Source organism: Tasmannia lanceolata, unplaced genomic scaffold, assembly GCF_043159265.1.
Source record: "Tasmannia lanceolata isolate RefF3 unplaced genomic scaffold, GAP_Taslan_0.1 ptg000012l, whole genome shotgun sequence".
Lineage (NCBI taxonomy): Eukaryota > Viridiplantae > Streptophyta > Magnoliopsida > Canellales > Winteraceae > Tasmannia > Tasmannia lanceolata.
The window spans coordinates 27,449,226-27,470,533 of record NW_027518689.1 but is presented as its reverse complement, the minus strand read 5'-3'; the positions used below and the strand labels follow the sequence as shown (position 1 = coordinate 27,470,533).

General features: G+C 37.9%; 1 protein-coding gene across 2 annotated transcripts in view; it reads right to left on the bottom strand.

Annotated features, from left to right (window-relative positions):
* LOC143887147 (magnesium transporter MRS2-I-like) overlaps nucleotides 1–21,308 on the bottom strand; it is a 67,322-nt gene that overhangs the window by 22,384 nt on the left and 23,630 nt on the right. For both annotated transcript variants that reach the window (XM_077391251.1, XM_077391252.1), the window contains 3 exons: nucleotides 8,293–8,443; nucleotides 7,965–8,086; nucleotides 6,855–6,956 (listed from right to left, as the gene is read on the bottom strand). In XM_077391251.1, the coding sequence (XP_077247366.1) occupies nucleotides 6,855–6,956; nucleotides 7,965–8,086; nucleotides 8,293–8,443 (375 nt within the window). The remainder of the gene's footprint in view (nucleotides 1–6,854; nucleotides 6,957–7,964; nucleotides 8,087–8,292; nucleotides 8,444–21,308) is intronic.

Genomic DNA, 21,308 nt, shown 5'->3' with positions numbered 1-21,308 from the left:
TTTGATTATCCTCATAAATGACTTCTTCCTAGCTAAATATAACTATGTTCTTCAAAATTTTATTTATATGTATTGCTTAGTATCTTAGGGTACATATGTATACATAGTTTTAAATTTTCACCAAAACAAACATGAAATGACGAAAATATTTCAATTTCTATGCCCACCAAAACCAAAATGCCAAAATTCATAAACCAAAATCGTAAATGTAATAGTGGTATATTATATCGGTATGATTTTCATATTTATATTTATATGAATTGCATGTGAAATGTGGTGCATATCCATGTTTTGAAAATCGAAAATGAAACATAAACGTTAATAGGGGTCGAACCGTATTGGATCGAAAATCGTATTGTAAACCATAAGATTCATTCTGATTTATGTGTGTGTGTGTGTGTATATAATATTAAAAATATAAAAATCATAAAAAAATCAGAGAATAATAAAATAGTTACGTGTGTATATATATATATATATATATATATATATATATATATATAGAGAGAGAGAGAGAGAGAGAGAATAGAGTTCCTAAGGTGTCACCTCATATAGCTTATATGAGGTGGCGCTCACAAAACATAAGGGGCCCACATTTTTGGGGTGATCGAAACCCCATATATATATGCGACGCACGGGCCGACAAAGAACTGTACGGACCACATCATAGGTTGATCCAAACCGTCCATGTGATGGAACACAACATAAATAGGTTGTGCCCATAAAATCATTTCCATAGGATGATCCTAGCCGTCCAATCTATAGAGGTTTCCATAATTGTTGTTCCTCTTAAGTTGCCTGGAAGTCATCAATATGTTTAAAGGTGTTCGGAATCCGTAGTATTATGTAATATGTTCACAAAAATCCGTAGTATTATGTAACATATGTACCCAATCCGTAATTTTGCAAAGAAAAAACGCCACCATGTTGACTTTGTGGACAAAATGTATAATTAAAAATGTATAAAGAAGGGTAAAATAGGTATTGTGAAAGGGGTAGGATTGAAAATCTGGGGCTTTAATGGAGGCCTTTGTTAACAAAAGCAAAAAAAAGTGATGTGTAATTCTATTAGAATTTTGGAAGAAATTCAAATAAATCTTTCCTTTTCTCTTCTGCTATATAATATATAGATATATACATACATACATATACATACATACATACATACATACATATATATATATATATATATATATATATATTAAAATATTAAAAAATCAAAGAATAATAAAATAGCCAATCATTCATTTTTCCATCCAAATTTATTAATTTAACAAGAAACTACTATGATAAGTTATTCAATATCATAATAGGAATTGTTTGCTAACAAACTTGTCGCATACTAAGCATCTATTTCCCATCCAAACTCATGCAAATTGGATAATAATCTTAAAAGAATAATGGATACAAGATCATATCGATTCTCAGAGCCTCAAACATCAAATGGCAAATATCAATTATTAAAGGGCGATGATTTTTTTGCCTCCCCAGTAGGATTATGCGACCCCTTTTCTATGTGATTTGACGTCAAAAAGTGTCACGTCTGCACACAATTCACTTTAAAAGGGGGGTGCAGAATCCTACAGGGGGTGAAAAAAATCATCTCCCTTATAAAAAAATGGTAAGTCATCAATGTTGTCCTCATTATAGTCGTCCCCCTCCTTGATGCAAGTAATGTCCTCGGGCACATGCATTGTGCTTGACGAGTTCACTGGTTTGATTCGTTTGAACTCCTCATCCTTCTCTGTCTTATTCCTTCCCACAGGAGGGTTTTTGAAGGATTCTTCTAATGCAAAAGAAAAATGGGGTCAATCGAAAAAAGGTTCTATTTTCTTTTATACAAAACTTAATTAGGATAAATCGAATGACTTGTATCAATTAAGATCAAATCATAAGATTCAATAAAAAATCGTAAGATCATACAGATTAATATTCAATCATGAGATTCAAATCGAAATCTATAAGGTTTGATTGAATCGTAAATCGTAAGATTTTCAAAATAATTGTGCATGTACTATGTATAAATATTAATATGAATTACATGTGAAATTTGGTATGTACTAAATTATCAAACATGTGCGCTAGTTTTTAAACCAGCATGGATGGTTGTCTTGCTTATGTAATGGTTTCAATATGTAGTTATGCTTACTATAGCCTTTCCTAAAGTTTTGATGGGATTCTAGGGGGAGAGAAATGGAAGAAAGAGGGGAGAAGAGAAAAAGAGAAGGAGAAGAGTAGACGAGAAAGAGGGGAAGGAGGATGAAGAAGGGAAAGGGAAGAAGAAGAGAGATAGGGGAGAAATCTGCATTCTTAATTCATTAATTCATCAAAAGTTAAAATATCTAATACATGTGGCCTATATATATAGGCAATGGAAATAAAATTCCATGAAAACAAAATTCTTAACTCTAAATAGCATGGAAATAAATATCCCATAAACTAAATAACATGAAAATAAATACGTAAAAGTCCAAATGGGCACATGTCGCTTATGAGGCCTACAATCTGCATCATTCTCTTCGTATTGAAAAGAACTAGCCTCGAGTTCTAGTCCGCCTGGATCAAATATGTAAATGACCCACTCTCGCAATAGGAATGGAAAGTCGTCGAAGTCACCTCTGATATAGGCCATCAGAAGTGGTCCATCCTGATAAGTACGACGGAATGGAAAAGTGGCAATCCGGCTGAGGCCAATCATTGACTGTAAATAATCACTCGCGGTAACCGCACAAAATATCCTAGCCATGTCAAATGTAATGTCTACAGGCAGCACCATATCCACATGAACAATGTCTGCCAAAATCTCCTCTGTTACACAGTATGACCATCTGCAACAACGATATCCTCATGCCCCTCGCCTACATCTACATGCGTCATCACCAGCATCCTCAGTCACAATGCTCATCAGGGCCTCTCTTTCTGCAATCTCTGCAATAGGCTCAGACTCGGTACATCTAGCAACTGGATCATCAGTGACAACCTCATCACCAAGAACATCCGGTCCATCACTAGCATCATCTGCGTCTGGGATGTCATGGGAGTTGGTAATATCGGTCGTGGCATCTTCCTCTTGGGATGTAGCCTCATCAATAGGACAAGAAGACGGTGTGCATAATCGACCCCATCGTGAACATTATCACACTACGGACGACGAGCTGCCTCTATCAATCGCTCATGACGGGTTGCCTCCTTGCGAGCTCTCCGCAAGTGATTCTGATAATGAGGCTCCCGAGCATAGATCTTTGCGAACTCATCACGGACATCTTGCCATCGACTAAAACCAAGGTTTTAAATTTCAGTTTCGGGGATAATTGTGGTCCTCATCGAAGCCGAAATTCGATAGAAGCACTCGAAATGTCGGTAATTTCGGCCGAAATTCTATAAAGAAATAAAAATTAATATTTTATCAAACATTTCACCAAAATTGCCGAAATTGCTGAAATTTCGACAAAAATAGTAAATTTCGACAATTTTAGTTTCAGAATGTTTCGGTTTCGGTCGTGATCGAAATCCGTACGAAATTTAAAACCATGACTAAAACAAGGCATGCCTAAGTCACTGCGCTCTAGCAAGAAGGATCTCCATTTCGTCTTGGCGTCTCTGCATACTATATCTTGACTAGACGAACGGTCCTTTGATGATCATGACTATGGTATGCAACAACAGCCTTGATCCATTGTGACACTCAGCCTTGCAATCTCCATATGGATAGTAGTAGGCATCATAACCATAGAAATACGGAACCCATGGTGCAGTCATTGTGGGGCGAATCAATGTCGCATTGCTCCTGATGGAATCTGTGGAAATCAGCAGTAAGATTTGTCAGTGATGTCGAAAGGAACAAAATGCGCGAACCTCAAATCAAACTCCCGGATGGCCAAGATCGTAGGGGTGCAACTTGGGTCGGATTGGGTCGGGTTGAAGCCGACCCTACCCTACCTGAGGAACTCCTTTTTCCAACCTGACCCGATTTCAAACCCTACGAGGATCAACCCAACCCGACCCGAGGAACCCTTTTTTCCAACCCGAACCCGACGCATGTTCAACCCGAGTTTTTAAGCTTAAGAAAAAAAAATTTCACAAAAAATGTCGGGTTTCACTAGAGTCGGGTTGCCCAAACCATCAACTCGAACCCGACCCGACATTTTTTTCCGGGTTGAACCCATCGGGTTCAGGTTGAATGTGACCCGAGTTGCACCCTTACTGGATGCGGTCAGACCAAAACCGATGGATGATGAAGGTTGGCCAAAATAGTAGATGCGCTCACCGTGGACTGCGGAGAATAGACTGGGTATACTCGTCACGTTGTTTTGAACAACTCTCATGCTGACGCCGAGGCCAAATTTCGACCAGAAATGGCTCGGGTGAAGAGATAAAATTAGATGGAGAAAGAAGAGAGAAAGAGTGGGAATAAAAGAGAGATAGATAAGTGAGAGAGGCCAAGAGATGAGAGAAAGAGAGGAAAAATGAGAGAGGGACAGACTAGAGAGAATGAGGAGAGAGAAAAGCTAGAGAGAGAAGGGGTGAGAAAGAAGAAGAAAGTGTAGAGAGATGAAAGAGACAAGACAATTTCTTTTTCTTTTTTTCTTTTTGCTTTCTTTTCTTTTCTCTTTCCTTCTCAGTCAGCCAACCTAAGAAGGAAACTCTCATGTGGTCACATGACCAATTAATAGAAAATAACAAGGGGTGCCCAAGGGAGGAAAGGGGGGCACATTACCATTTTAAAAGTTAGTAAAGGAAAGTCACCGACTGTCCTTTGTGAGCAGGAAACTTCAGAAATTAGAAACCCTTGTGGGTTTCTCCTACTAAATGTTGGAGACGAACTAGAGACGCGTAGGAGACGGTGAGCGGCTACACAAAACTGAAGCCAGAAGGGAAGCAAGAGTGAAGTGTGGATTAGGGTTGAAAAAAGAAAGACTTGGTGGGTTTGATTAGGGTTCTACAGGAAGGTACTATTGAAGGTTTTGGAAGATGGGTTTCAAGGGATTAGAGGGTACTATTGTGGGTTTGGGTAAAGGAGAAAGGATGGGTTTGGAAGGGTATTAGGGGTTTGGATTGTGACGAACAACAGAGTGTAGGGGATGGTTTCAGATAGGGTTTTAAGGATTAGGGTTTCAAGAGGTTGTGGAATCTTTGGGTTAAGGTTTTAGAACGAAAAGGAGAAGGAAAAGGGGGTTGAGATATGGGTGGTCATGCCTACAGAAGAGAGGGTAAAGTTTGAAGGAAGATGGGGTTGTTTTTAGGCTATGTAATCACAAGTTTTAGGTTGCCTAGACTAAGGGCTATTAGGATCTGTTTCTTTAGGGATTATGTGAAAGGGTTTGATGGACTGAAAACAATGGTTTGGGGCTGATTTCTACACAATAAATAGGGGTTTTTGTGGGATGGTTTGGGACAGGAGCAACCCAGAAATCTGGGTTGTTTCTGCAGCCGACCGTTAGGGGAGATAACGAAATATAGGGAAAAAGAGGGAAAGGAAAGAGAGAGACAGGGAAAGAAGGAAAGACTTCTGGGATCTTTTGTTTTGATACTAAATTGATGTGATCCCGGGAGGAGAGAAATAGAAGAAAGAAATGAGAAGAGAAAAGGAAAAGGAAGAGAAGGGAATGAAAAAGATATATCTGTAGAATCGTAACCATAGAATACGACCCTAATCGAAATGCATACATTTGTCTCATACACTATGGGAGTAGCAAAAAGGTTTGGTAGATGAGGCTGAACCTCTTGTGAGCGAGTGGATGGCCAATTACTCTGCCAATTCAAGTCTCGTAGGTAGAGATGAGATGTGATGGATGCTTTCAAAGCCGATAGCCAAATGCGACCATTGATCCTAGCCAGATCGATTTGAGTTGTTTCCAATATTTTGTGATTTCTGTGCTGAGATTAAAACCCAAATTTGGTGTTCCTGTTTGTATTCTTAGGAGTGATAATGCAAGTGAATATTTTTCTGCTTGGAAGAAGAGAAGGAGAAGAGTAGAGAAGAAGGAGGGGAAGAAAGGAGAAGCAAAGGAAGAAGATGAAAGATGGGGGGAGAAATCTGTATTCTCAATTCATTAATTCATTTAAAGTTAAAATCTACATGTGGCCTATATACGGGCAATGGAAATAAAATTCCATGAAAACAAAATCGGTAACTCTAAATAACATGGAAATAAATGTCGTAAAAACTAAATAACATGACATATCACAAAAAAAAGAAACTAAATAACATGAAAATAAATACGTAAAAGTCCTAATGGGCACATATGCCGCTTATGGGGCCTACAATCTGCATCAAGTTTCATCTTTAGATTATATCATTTGCATATGTTTCCAAAATTTTATAGGATTTCCACCGAAGATTTCAACCAAAACCAAAATGTTTCCGTTTCTATGGTGACCAAAACCAAAAACGAGAAACGGGATTTAAAACCTTGTCGGTATAAATACCCTTGATTTCAAGAAATCAGGTTTTGTCTCTATTCCTCTACATGTGTCTGTATGTGGGTACCATAGCTTCTAATTTATCGAATAATAAAACAAGTACATACAAAAATACGTAAAAGACACATCTACATAGAATATGGATACCCACACATACACAAATTAATGAGATATTGCTAAGACGGTTGTTGAATATACATCACCAAGAATAGAGATTTTGATGTTTTCATTGATCTCTAGATAAGTCAGGAATTTTCTAATGTTATTTTATTGGCATACCACTCAGAAAACTATAAAGAATAGCTTTTAGAAGACACCAGAGATCAAGCCCGAAAAATCCATAGTTTCAATATGTTAGCACAAAATGAATATGACACTACAAGTCAAAACAAAATCGACCAGATTTTAGTTTTTAAAAGGCAAAGCTATACCTTTTGAACCCTAGCAGTCAACTTTGTCATTGCAGTCTTTAACTTAAGCACCCGATCCAAGTTACGCCTATTGATCTGAACATTATGATAGTTGTTGGCAAACTGCTTGTGTGATACCACACGAAAAAAGGAATTTTAGGACAGAAATAAAACAAAGACAATAGGAAACGAATGTGTACAGATTGCCACTAATAGAAAAGCATAAAAATATCCCATTCAAATAGCATAGACTAATCAATAATATGTAATGTGTGTGTATATATATATAACATAACAAATTAATGCAATAGATATGCATATGAGAAAAAAATATAACCTTCCATATTCATGTGATGGAAAAGAATACAATTGAATTTCTATTATCATTATGTGAATCAAGAATAGAGAAACAACTAGTAAACCAGAACAGATGAGGACAACATTACATGAGCTAAGAAGATTTTATGGAAGCGCATAATGTATAATGCCCACAACTAAGGGAATCAAGTAGCTGTTAGTATTTTGGAGTCCAACTTATCTAAGGTATGCTCCGTGCCTCTTCCACTGGTTTGTAAATCCACTTTGAAAGAAAAGGTATAAAGATTCACTCAAAGTGGAGATGAAATGATCAAGAAAGGCTAGCGCAATAGAAATAAGAGTCTGTTAATGTTTTGAGATCATCAAACTGGAATTCAGCCTGTGTAGCTATTACAACATGCTCATTACATTACTCATATGTTCCTTTCATTGTAAACTCAAGCACGACCTCATGAGTTTCTGGTAATTTTGTTAGTGTATAAGCTAGTGCAGACATGGAGTTGGGAAAAAAGAAATTATCCAATCCATGCCTGAAAAAAATGCACTCAATAGGAGTGGAGATGGGAAGGGCATCAAAGTTGGAGATGCGTCATGTACATAGCGCATTTTGCACTTTATGGGCTATAAATAAAATTTTAACAGATGCATTTTATCTCCCAGCCAGGGTAAAATAGAGATACTTACCTAAGATACATGTATAAAACATGAAAAATAATTCTCCAATAAGTTTATCTCTAGTCAACTTCCTTATTCAACAATATCAACAAAATAGATTGAAAAGATGAAAAAAAAAAGAAAAAAAAATCAACTTACATTGGAGGTCAGCTCATCCAAAGCTGGGTAAGTAGCGGTTTCCAGTTCCGTGGTACGTGCATCAAGAAAACTGCAAATGGCTTCCAAAGCCACCTCCAGTGCACGAAATTCAAATGGAGACTCTACATTGCATGACTCAACACTGTCAGGGTGTCAAACAATAGTATATCTACTTGAAGTTACGTACAATTGGTTCTAACATCTAACTTTAAGAAAAAGAGATAATCACCGTAAGAAACAATGGTATGCTTTCCAAAAAAATTATAAAACTAATTTGAATATAAAAAAAGAACTGACACAACAGAGAGATGCCCAAAGGCATCCTTACCATCTTCGCTTGCTTCGATATCAGGTTCCCCGCTCGAGTGCTCCCTCCCTTTTCTTAGTGGTTGGGAAATAGTATATGCAGGCGGCAAACGCCTCCGGAGTTCCTCAATGATGGGAATTACATTATCCTCTAGGGGATCTCGAAGGAATACCTAATCCCAAAAAAAATGTAAATCAATAAAATTGAAAACAGTAGGTAGAAGAATCTTAATTTTAGATTAACAATAGCAGAAGAATCTTAATTATAGATTAATTTTACATAATCCTTTAGTTCAATTCAATCTTAATTTATTTTTTGGTTTTCTTTTCTATATTATTTTTTTCAATTTTGACAATCAGAAATAACAATACCAGAAGAATCAGTAATATCTCCCCAAAATAGCCTTCCTTCGCTCATCTAAGCAACTTTAAACAATTTACTACTGCAATCGAAGTTTAGTTCTAAAAAAACAATGGGAGGCTTGCTCCAGACAACATTTTCTTTTTGCAGCACTGAACATTTCTAACTGACTCCAATCTAATCATGCACATATCATTAATGAGGATTCCATGTAAACAGTACAATATATACATTCTTTCTGATACTTCAACAATGATGGATACGATCAGCCCCATCAGGCTGTTATGGGTACCAAAGAAAACTCTAAAAGTCCGTTCCCAAGATTGTAGAAGGAAAGATAATTTTTTCAAAGATAACCTTTTCCTATTGACCGTACACCTGCACTAATTCACTAAGTCACTAGGATAGGAAAAAATTGATCAGACCCATATAAACATTGAATAGGATAAAATAGAGAGCCAAACCTGATGGGACTACAAACAATGAATAAGAAAAGGTGAAGGCTTCTCAACCAGGTAATCATATAGAATTTACAAGAAGTCATCTGGCTTATTTCGGTAACTCAAGTCAGTTCCGAGTTAGGAGTTTGCCATTAATAACTAGTAATAAAAACACTATCATCACAGGTGAATCCCAGGTAGACAAATTGGGAGAGGACTGAAATGAAAGTCTTAAAAATTCAGAATAAAACGATTTCACACATAAACGACCACCTAATATCAAATTCCCAAATCACGTAATCTTCACTACTGTTGAGAAGTGGATTGGAAGAGAAGGAGAAGAAGAAGAGTGACGAAGAAGATTGTGAGATTCTCCACTAAAGGGAGCTCACATGTAATATGATGTATATATAGAGCCCAAAGTAGGGTTACATGTGTAAAGACAACAATACCCTCAACACTATACATAATGACCAAAATACTTTTCAACACGCACCCTCAAGATGGAGTGTATATACTATAGAACTCCAGCTTGTTACAAAGAAAACTACAACAAACAATTATAATACCCATACAACAAAAAAGCAATAATCTCATACACAGTCAGTTTGGTAAAACACTCCCCCACAAGCTGGTGTGGTGAATACATGGTGAAATAACATAAAAAAAGATAACGACCACCATGAGTACAACGGCGAGATCAACGACCACCGAAAAATAACAGCTCTCCCTGAATCAGCACAACTACCAGAGCGATCACCACAGAGTCTCCCCATGAATCAAAGTACGGTTACCAAATCTACATACGAAGAACTATCAAACGGAGGCACCTCGGCGGGGAAACAACAACGATCCATCGAACAAAATAAGTACACCAATGGTGCACACACAAACAACAGCAACACCACAAGTAGAGATCAGGCGACAAGGTGGATTGTAACACAAACCACAACAATCACAATGAATGCGTAAATATACGCAAGGCAATTACACACATGTAGAAGTATCAACAAGGTGGATTGCAACGCAAACCACTACAACAATAACAACAACAAGGGCGTAAAACTACGCAAAGCAACTACACACACATATAGAAGCGTCAACAACAGGACCTGCAAAGCGAGTCCACCAATCACCAACCACAATCAACCAACCAACAATCCAACCACAAAACGAACCAACCAACCAACCAAAAAAGAAAGCAGCCAACCAACAAACTAACAACGCGAAGAAGCAACTAATAATGCGAATAAGAAACTAACCAAGCAACCAATGAACCAACAAGGGAAACCTCACAGCACTCCAACAAGGAGGACGATATTACACCAACCCAAAGACAACAACAAAACATAGAGGTCTTCAACACTCCCCCTCAAGTTGAGGGCGAAGGCCTTCAACTTGCAGCGGAAAAGGGAATTGCAAGGCACGACATCTCGCTTAGACATTTCAGCAAATACTTGGAGTGCACCTTTGAGATAAACACAAACACCAAAGAACACAACGAATATATATATATATATATATATATATATATATATATATATATATAGAGAGAGAGAGAGAGAGAGAGAGAACAAAGATTAGGATGGCGTGGAGGGGAGGAGGGCTTCAAAAAAGAAAGAAAGAAAGAATATAATCCATAAAGAAGAGGGTTAAGTGAACTAGAAAGAACCCAACAATGAACTAAGAGTTAGAAAAGAAAGGGATAGATGAATTTAGAACAAAAAAGAGCAAGATGGATGGAGAAAGGAAAGAGATTTATGGAGATAGAACAAAATAAAATAACAAATAAGGAAGAATATACACAAGGGGATCTTTTCGGGATGGATTCACAAATGGTATTTACAAAAAATGGGTAGGATTTAGGAACTCACAAGAAGAGAAGGGTTAGGGATTTAGAGTGCGGGTTGAGCTAGGGCTAGGGATTTAGGGTTTAGGGTAAGGATTTTACGGATTTCGGGTTTAAGGTTCTCAGATTTAGGGTTTAGGGTTTCGAAAAGGCAGAGAACCATAGGTTGTGGTGAAAGTACGGGTGGTGGCCGAAGGTGGAGGTGGTGGCCAAAGTTGGAGGTAGTGACCAAAGGTGGTGGAGGTCGTCGGAGGTGTCTCCGGTGGTGGAGGTCACCGCCGGAGATGGAGATGGTGATGAGTGACTCTTCCTTTCTTTCCACCCTTTAGGATCTTAACTCTAATACCATGTTGAGAAATGAATTAGGAAGAGAAGGAGACGAATAAGAGTGAGGGAGAAGATGCTGAGATTCTCCACTAAAGGGAGCTCACATGTAATATGATGTATATATACAACCCAAAGTATGGTTACATGTGTAAAGAGAAGAATACCCTCAACACTATACGTAATGACCAAAATACTCTTCAACAACTACAATTAAGGGAAACTAAAACTCCCTGCAGCATTATTAATAGTGATTCCAATTCCATCGAAGCTCCTAAAGAAATATCTTCTCTTAGAATAAGAATCAAACAACACTAGAATTAAAAACTTTATAATGATCGGAGAAAAGGGCTTTAAAGTTCGATCAATGCCTTCCTAAGCAAATTAGAGAAACATGTATCTTTCATAATTTTCAATCTTATTTTCCATCAAAACTAGAATTTTATATCGAGATAGACTTTAAATACAGATATTAGCTCATGTAGGTTGATCGAAACAATTCAACCAGGGAAGGGAATATGATTTCCAAAATACCAAACTAGAATCCATCCTTTCCCCTATCATATCCCTATCTTAATCAAAGGGCAACCACCTTTTGAAGAAGACCAAGGTCTCAAAAAATAAGAAGTCTCTTATGTCTGGGCTTTTATTTGTAAGTTTTGGGCAATTATTACCTTCTTTGTTTGTTGCGCTCATTGGATATACAATCAATCCTTGCTGTATTTTTTTCTTTGTTCTTCTTTCTTTCTTGCTTCCTCCTATTTTAGGTTCAGTTTTTGAATTTTCGGCCTTTCAATTTGGAACAACAAACAAGGCAACCAACGAACCACCAACACTACCAACAAACCATGAACAACGAATCAACGAACAACACAACCAACAATTCACCAACAGCACGCACCACCACTAATACCAACTACAAACCAACTATAAACACCATCAACAACCAATTAATCACCACCAATAACAACCAGATACGCCAACACCAAATCACAAACAACAACAAACCACTATCAACGGACAAATAAGTCACCAACGATGTCGCCAACATGCGAGCTCGAACACATCCGTACGTGGTTCTGGGATAAAAAGTATCAATAACACCACACAAAGGTATCACCAAAAAGGAGAGAGCCATCAACCATCGCCCCGAAACCAATAACGGGATGAAAAAGGGAAAGAATGAGTGTTTAGATCATGAATACGAAGGAGATTAGAAACTGATGTGAAAAGTTTTCAAGATTTAGTGTTAGGGTTTTAACTCAAAAATCAAAGTAAGAGTGGTGAAAACACCAAAAGAGAGAGGGTGGTTATGTCTAGGTTTAGGGTTTGAGAAATCCAAAGAAGGGAGGGGCGGTTAGGTCTAGGGTTAGGGTTAGGGTTAGGGTTTGACAAATCCAAAAAAAGGATGATTGAGGAGGGGCGGCTAGGTAGGGTGGGAGAAAACACAAATCAATGAGGGTTTTAGGGGTGAGTGAGGAGGGTTGGGGTGGATAACACAAAGGGGAGAAGGAAGAGAGAGGAGCGTCTAGGGTTGGAGGGGTTGAAAAACCCAAAAGGGAGGGGCGGCTAGGGTTAGGGTTGTGTGAGAAGGATTGGGGTGGAAAACCCAAAGAAATGGAGGTTGGGGGTTGTGGCTATTGAAAAACCCAAAAAGAGGGTGGCCGGCTAGGGTTAGAGAAGAAAAAAACGAAGAGGAGAAGATGGGGGGATTTAGGGTTAGGGTTGTAGGGTGTGGTACCTTCAAGGAGGGAGGGAGACAACAACTTGCACTTTGAGCTCTGATACCATGTTGTCTTCTACATTAGATGAAGTGGAGAGATGAGAAGAGAAGAAAAATACATCTAAAACTCCCTGCAATGGAGGAAAATACATATAATTGTATCAAATTCCCAAATCACGTAATCTTCACTTCAATTAGGGGAAATTAAAACTCCTTCCAGCATTGTTAATAATGATTCCAATTCCAAGGAAACTCCTAAAGAAATATCTTCTCTTAGAATAAGAATCAAACAAGACTAGAATTAAAAACTTTATAATGATCAGAGATAAGGACTTTAAGGTTCAGTCAATGCCATCCTAAACAAATTAGAGGAAAACATATCTTTCATAATTTTCAATCATATTTTCCATGAAAATTATAATTTTATATAGAGATAGACTGTAATATACAAATACAGATATTGGCTTAAGTAGCTTGATCGAAACAATTCGACCAGGAAAGGGAATATGATTTCCAACAGACCAACCTAGATTCCATCCTTTCCACTATATCATGAAGAAGACCAGGTTATCAAAAAATAAGAAGTCTCTTTTGTCTAGGGTTTTATTTGTAAGTTTTGGGCAATTATTGCCTTCTTTGTCTGTTGGTCATTGGATATACCATTGATCCTTATTGTATTTTTTTTTCTCTTTTCTTTCTTCTTTCTTGCTTCCTCCTGTTTTAGCTTTTGTTCTTGAATTTTTGGGCTTTCAATTTGGAACAAAAAAAAAAAAAAAAAAGAGAATTCTAGCACCCTATAACAGCAGCTAACCTATCCTGTATATCTTTATCAAAATTAATTCCAGTAACTGAGGATTTTCTTCCATTGATTCATGAACTCATAGTCTCTTCAACAAAGGCAATTAAGAGACGAATATTTCTCGCCTGATCATGAGGCCAAGGCTAGCACAATGGCATCCTCCATGTAATATAGTTATGATACAACAAATCCACACCAAGAGAAATAACATGTTCTGGGCCATACAAAAAATGTACCCTATCATTTTCAACAGCAAGAGTAAAGTGAAAGTGCCAAAGGCAAACAGTTGAGACATACCAATATTTCCATTTTCTTCAGTTCATTAAAAAACACACCTTCTTTGTCATTTCTTGTAGGGAAAAATCAATGAGTGTGGCTCTGTGGCTGCGCATCCATAAAGTTATAGCAAATGAGATTCTAGATAGGACACAAAGGCATGGGGTGGTTTGCTTTCGAAAATAGCTGTGGATAAAATATCGGGAAGTATCTTATAAGCTCCACTAACCAAGCTAATCAGTCTAAATCCCTTAATATCCTAAGCATCCATTTTGGAATTAGAGCAATAAAAGACGTGTTAAATGCTTCATGAGGTGTTGACAAAAATAGAATTCCTCCACGGTCAACATCACACCCAACTCAAGGATCTCCCATAATTTTTTAATCCAACAAGCTCAGTGGCCTTTTTTAAATGGTAGCTCAACAACTTTTTCTAGGTTCGTCATGAAAGAAAAATATCAACAAATCATTATCTTCAAATGTTGGATATGAAAAATCCATGTAGATCCACAGACAAAAAATCTTTCTCAGATTAATTTTGATTCCATCATAGAAAGTTTCTCAAGCTCAAAAGAGAGAAATTTTCCTCTTTTCTATTCAAAAGCATCTCTGTCACAATTAATCTTGCATTTATTGGGACAATAAATTGCCAATTTTTCTTATCTCAATAACGAAGCTCCATTTTCAAGGCTCTCAGCTTTTTAAATAAGCTAATCCCAACGCTACGCTCAAAAGGTTCAAATTTCCACCAACTAAACACAAACACCAGTCATAGTTGCTCAAATCTAAAGAGAGTTGGACTTTTCAAATCTATAATAATATCAAGTAAAGAAAGGTTAACAAAATGTTCACTAGAAATAAATTCATAAAAGTTCTCAACAAGCTAATGAATAAAATGGAAGAGAGTGACTTCTCCTTAAGACAGCTAACAATGTTAATGACTAGCAACATGGCAAGGACATGAAAAGGAGGATCTAAGAACCAGTAATTAAATCTAGAGAAAACTCTTTTGGCTTTTGCACCTGGGGAAGCTAAATGTCGTCGGCCATGAAAACATATCGTATCAAAGTTTAAACAGAAATGGCATTCCAATGCAAAACACAATCAGTTCAGGATCCTACATAGTTCAAACACACCAGAGAAACCTCTCGACAGAAAGTTGTTGGGTGTTGCTTTATCCCAAACATACTTAATTGCATCACTCCAAATCACTTCAATTTTGATATCTTGAATAAACATTACATCTAGTTTGACATATCTTATCAAATCTCTACTACCCTTTTGCAGACAAGGCCATTTAAACATCTAACATTCCAAAACAGACTTTGGGGTCTTTCTTCTTACCAGGAAAAACACTATAGTCCATCCACACTAACCAAGAAGACAAATTGGCAAATTCTATACTATAATTAAGTTTTTCTGATATAGTAGAATATAAATTCCCATTGACGTGGAGGTCTATCTGATGGATGTGGCTTTCCAAAGTGTGTATTGAAGAAGATTGTTTGTTGGTTATTAATCGGCTAAATGAAAAACCATGTCCAGTGTCCTACTTGCTGGTTTTTGTCCCTTGTCAAGATTTTTGAATGTTTGCTCCACCTCCAACATAAAGAGAGTGTTGCTAGCAAAACGGGATCTCGTTCTGTCAAAAAACAAGGGGTCCTTCATGATATCCCGCTCTAATGGATTAACCACACCCCTTCCCCCCCCCACCCCGGAGTATTCCTTAAGTTTTAAAGGCAAATAAAAACGTTAGAGGGGGTGAATTTATCCTCAGGCAGTGAACCACAAAATCCGTTAAGGGGGGATTTCATCAGTTTGGGGGATAACATTTCCCTTAACAAATATCATTTATAGGAAAATGTTATCAACACTACTGTATTTTGATGATCGTACTCCTCACTTTATTAAAAGTACAGTATGGCCAGCACTAGAGGATGATCCAAACCATCCAATCGATGGGCCACAGCCTAAATAGGTTGTGCCCCCAAAATCATTTCCATAGACTGATCCTAACCCTCCGATCTGTAGAGGGACTATTTGATCCTAACGTTCTACAGATCGAAAGGTTAGGATCAACCTATGGAAATGAATTTTGGGGCACAACCTATTTAGGCTATGGCCCATCTAATAGACAGTATGGATCATCCAATGGTGCGGGCCATACAGTACTTTTAATAAAGTGAGGAGTGCGATCATCAAAATACAGTAGTGCTGATAACATTTCCCTTTATATATTTACCCCCGTGTCCTACCTATCCCGAGTTAAAAAAAATCGGCCACAATGGACGGGGCTGTCTATGTTAGAAAAAGCTATCTAAGGAAGAAAAGGGGAGTAATATATCATTTCCCATATATTATTATGGGGAAATGATATCAGTACCATCTTGTCTTTTACTATTAAAAGAGCTGTCAAAATGTTATTTCATTTCCCAAAAACCTCTCACAAGCCAATCGTAATATATATATATATATATATATATATATATATATATATATATATATATATATATATAACAGAATGTGGGAAGCTGCGGCTTCGCCACGTGGCACCCCTCCTTGCAAAAGTTGGAATTACAAAAGAGTTTTGCACCGTTATTATTCCAAACACTGTTTCAGCCGTTTGGTGTCCCCATTTACCTCCTTAAATTAGAAGATATATATATATATATATATATATATATATATATATATATATATATCTTTTATTATAATAAAGAGGAAAGGTCGTTTTACTATTCATGCCTTACCGTAGACACCCCATTTTGACCCTATAACAGCAGCTAACCAATCCCCTTGAACTCAAGCCCACCTAGAAAGTCCTTTTGGTGAACAAGCAAAGGTTCGAGGTGAACAAAAGAGAGAAAGAGAAAAACAATGGAGTCTGAAGACCTGCTAGGTTGAAAACCTGGAAGGGCGACCTACGTAAAAGTTAGGGTCATTTACCCGGTGAGACGACAACCAAAAAAGTCAGCTTAGGCAAAAGTTAGGGTATCAAGCCGCTGTACCGAAAACCCGAAAGGGCGATCCAAGCAAAAGTTAGGGCAAGTGGTCCGCCAGATTGAAAACCTTGAAAGGCAATCTAGTCAATGGCAATGACTTCTCAGAATGAGCGAATCAATGAGGCGAAGAAAGAGTCTTCAATCAAGGCAGAATCTCAGAGTCCAAGTAATGACGGCAAGCTTACTTTGACACTCATCTAAACTAGGGGCATTGAAACCGAGCAATCTGAAAAAGATAATAACCAAGACGGAAATATCGAAGGAGGAGAGTAGTGTCTTTTGACACGGTATTCGAAATACTCTTAGAGTGGCTAGGCCATACCCTAAAACATATAACACATAAGATCCAAGAGTGAGTCAAAAAAAAATTAGTCGAGTCTCTTGAGTAATGGTTTTCTTTGGTTGAGTCCTTTGAAATTCATTTCTCCTATTTTATTTGTTGTCATTTCCCTTTGAAGTCAAAGTCACAGGCCTTTGAAGAATGGCAGCATGCCCTAAAAAAATCATCAGAGCTAGTCCGGGTTTAGGTATCAAAAGGGACAAGAGACATCCTATTCCAACCTACTAGAGACCCTAAGCCTCCAGGAGTGAGCAATGCAAGAAAGAGATCCTCAGACTCAGCCATCATGGTGATTGTCCTATCCTCTTCATCCCCCCAAAAAAAAACTATGCAACCTCAAGCCTTCACAGAACGAATCATCTTTTCCTCAAACACCATTGTTCCGCCTCCGTATGACTCTTGTCATGGAAGCACAAAATACACTAGGGGCATCTTTTATGACTTGCGTCATAAAAGATGTCAAGCACACAAAGGCAATCAGTGCCAATGTCTTCAGCAAGTTGAGATAAGAGAGGTCACAAGCACATCTCAAGCTAAACCTCCAAATTCCTCAATCAAGTCAACTCTCCAACAGAGTCAACTCTTCAAAAAAGAAAAAAATTAGTCCCCAGTGGAGTGTAGAGTCTACTTTCCAGAGAGTCCGTTGTCAATTGCTCAAAGCATTCAATTCCCAACAAGATCCAATTCTTTCAAAAAGGGTCAATATTCAAAATCCCAGCAAATCATGTGAGTCCAGTCCTCAGCAAGGAACTCGCACTCCCATTTTCTCGGCAAGAGACAAAGCAATTCTCAAAGGGATCAATCTGAATCAATCAATCGATCCAAATCAATCAATCAATCCAACAAGCATATCAAAAAAATAAAAAATAGTTTTCGCTTCTTTGGAGAGACAAAGCAATCTCCAAAGAATTCAATCTAAATCAATTAATCAATCAGAAGCAAGAGATTATCAATCTTTTTATAAGAATGTTACTCTTCAATCAAATTACCCCGGCTTGTAATGCGTGAAGCTTCCGCATGACAAAGTTTCCCTTTTGATTAAGGCGTGAGGGTTCTGCCTAATTAAATTCCCCTTTTGTTATTGTGTGAGGGTTCCACGTAACAAATTTTTCCTGCTTGTTACTGCGTGAAGGTTCCGCATAACAAAGCTTTCCCTTTTGATTAGTGTGTGAGGGTTCCGCCGAATTAAATTTCCTCTTTTGCTATTGTGTGAAGGTTCTACGTAACAAATTTTTCCTGCTTGTTACTGCGTGAAGGTTCCCCATAACAAAGCTTTCTCTTTTGATTAGTGTGCGAGGGTTCCGCCTAATTAAATTTCCTTTTTTGTTATTCTGTGACGGTTCCACATAAAATTTTTCCCTGCTTGTTACTGCGTGAAGGTTCTGCATGACAAAGTTTTCCCTTTTAATTAGTGCATGAGGGTTCCGCCAAGTTAAATTTCCCCTTTTTTTAATGTGTGAGGATTCCAAATAACAAATTTCCCCTTGTAAGCCCAATGGTTCCCACCTTGGCATTCCCATCTTCTTTTGATGATTCCAAAACACAAGTGATTTTATTTCACTAATGTGTTTTAATGTCTTAGTTGTACATCATGATAGTTTGATATCAAGGTTCCTTGGATCAAGGCCAAGAAGCTCTCATTGGACCACATTCGGAAGGCCAAAGACGTTGTGATCCAAGACGCAAGAAGACTTGAAGCGGTGCAAAGTGAAGATCGTTTTAATTTAAGTCTTTTTAGATTGTATAAAACCAATCCTAGTTTAGGTTTTGAGAAGCATAAAATGGAGTAAATCACACTCCCCTAAATAGACCTATAATGGTAGAGTGATTGCCCTTGTGGTGTTCCAAGACTTTGAAACCCTCATAACCATCCCATCTATGCGTGAATTGGAAGTCCAAAAGGCCCAAAATTCAAATCAGCAAAAATCTGGAAAATCTGCTGAAATTAAGCTTCTCGGAAGTTAGAGATAATTCTCGGAGCTCCGCGCTCAGAACTCCGAGAATGTCCTCGGAGCTCCGAGAAATGGTCCAAGGATCAAATATTCAATCCCTGCTTGTTTTCTCAGAACTCCGGAAAATTGTCTTGGAACTTAGAGAATTCTCTCGGAACTCCGAGAATGGTCTGAAGGCAAAAAAATATAGCCGTTGGGAATTTTGCAAAATTACCACTATGCCCCTATAACGGTCATATTTGGTTCTTTCCTATTTATATGGCTTCTAAACTTCACCAAACTTAATCCTTACACTCTAAAATATTATTGGAACATCCTAAGAGTGATTCAAGCTTATTTTTGTGCCTCTCAACCTCTAGATTAAGGATTTGAATTATAGGCTTTATTTGTACATCGTCTTCAAGTTTATAAACCCTTGTGAGGGATTTTTCTTTTCTTCAATCATTGTAAGAAGAGCAAGTGTTGGTGGAGATGCGTAGCCATCTCCACAGAGTGAGTGCCGAGGACGCAGAGCTATCCTCAGTGTATTTGGGTTGATTCCCCTCCGTTAAGGGAATCAGACTAGTGAAGCCATCAAGAGTTCTTGGTGGAGTGGAGTAGGTCCTTGGTTTGGACCGAACCACTTAAAAATCTCCGATGCACTCTTTCTTGTCTCCTTTACTTTTTATTGCACTGGTGATTTTTATCTTCTGTTGTGCTTGAATTTTTTAATTGCCATTGTTGTTTTTAGCTTCCGTATTTTATATTTTGGCAAAAGTTTTAAAAACCCTATACACCCCCACTTTGAGTTGCCACCTAGGGCCTACTCTTATCTCAATATCAGAGCCTAGGGCTCTTGATTTTTTTTAAAGCCTTAATCGGTTTGAGTTTTTAGATCTTTTGGCAAATTCTTCTTTTTGTAAAATGGCCAGCATTGGAATTCCTTTGGATGTTATTACGGAGGGCCATTCTACAACTAGACCTCCCTTCTTCAATGGAACAAATTATAGTTATTGGAAGTCAAGAATGCGTTTCTATTTACTTTTTATCGATGTTGAACTTTGGAACATGGTTGAAATTGGATACACGCCTCTAACTAAACCATTTGAAGAATGGAGTGTGGTGGAAAAGAGACAAGCCAACTTAAATTATAAGGCGGTAAACGCTCTTTATTGTGCTTTGTCTCCGGAGGAGTTTGGTAGAGTTGCTCTCGTTCACTCCGCCAAACAAATTTGGGATACAATTGAAGTCACCCATGAGGGAACTAGTCAAGTGAAAGATTCCAAGATAACCCTCCTTAGAAGTAAAGATGAAAATTTTCGAATGTCTAAAGATGAAATGTTTCGGAAATGCATACTCGTTTTTCTTCTATTTCTAATGAATTAGCTAATCTTGGTAAACCTATTGCTAATGATGAGTTGGTGAGCAAATTGCTTAGGTCACTTCCAAAAGGTTAGGATCTGAAGGTGACCGCCGTACTAGAGTCAAAGGATATAAAAACACTCAGTTTGGAGGAGCTTGTAGGATCACTCATCACCCATGAGATGATTCTCTCTAGTTGAGAAGAAGACGAGAAGAGATTTAAGGAGAAGGATAAAGGCAAATCCATTGCCCTTAAGGCCAACGCATCATCTTCATCATCTTCATCTAGTGCCGATAGCAACGAAGAAGAAGCCTTGAAGAAGTTCAAAAAACTTTGGAAGAAAGGAAAGAAAGATAAGGAGAAAGGAAAAGGAAAAGAAATAGCGGAACCCCGGTGTTTTCAATGCAAGAAGTTTGGACACATTAAACCGGATCTGAAGGCTACTCAGAGCCCCTCCTTTTCTTTTCTCTATCCTTCCATTTAGGGACCTTCTTCATAATTTCCTTTTAAGGTCCAGGCAATGATGGAATGTTTCTTGAGCCACCCCTTTGCCCTCCATTTCCCTTTCCCTATCTCATCATTTCTTACAAGGGCTTAGGGGTTTCCCCTTCTTTGAGGTCATCTTTTCTT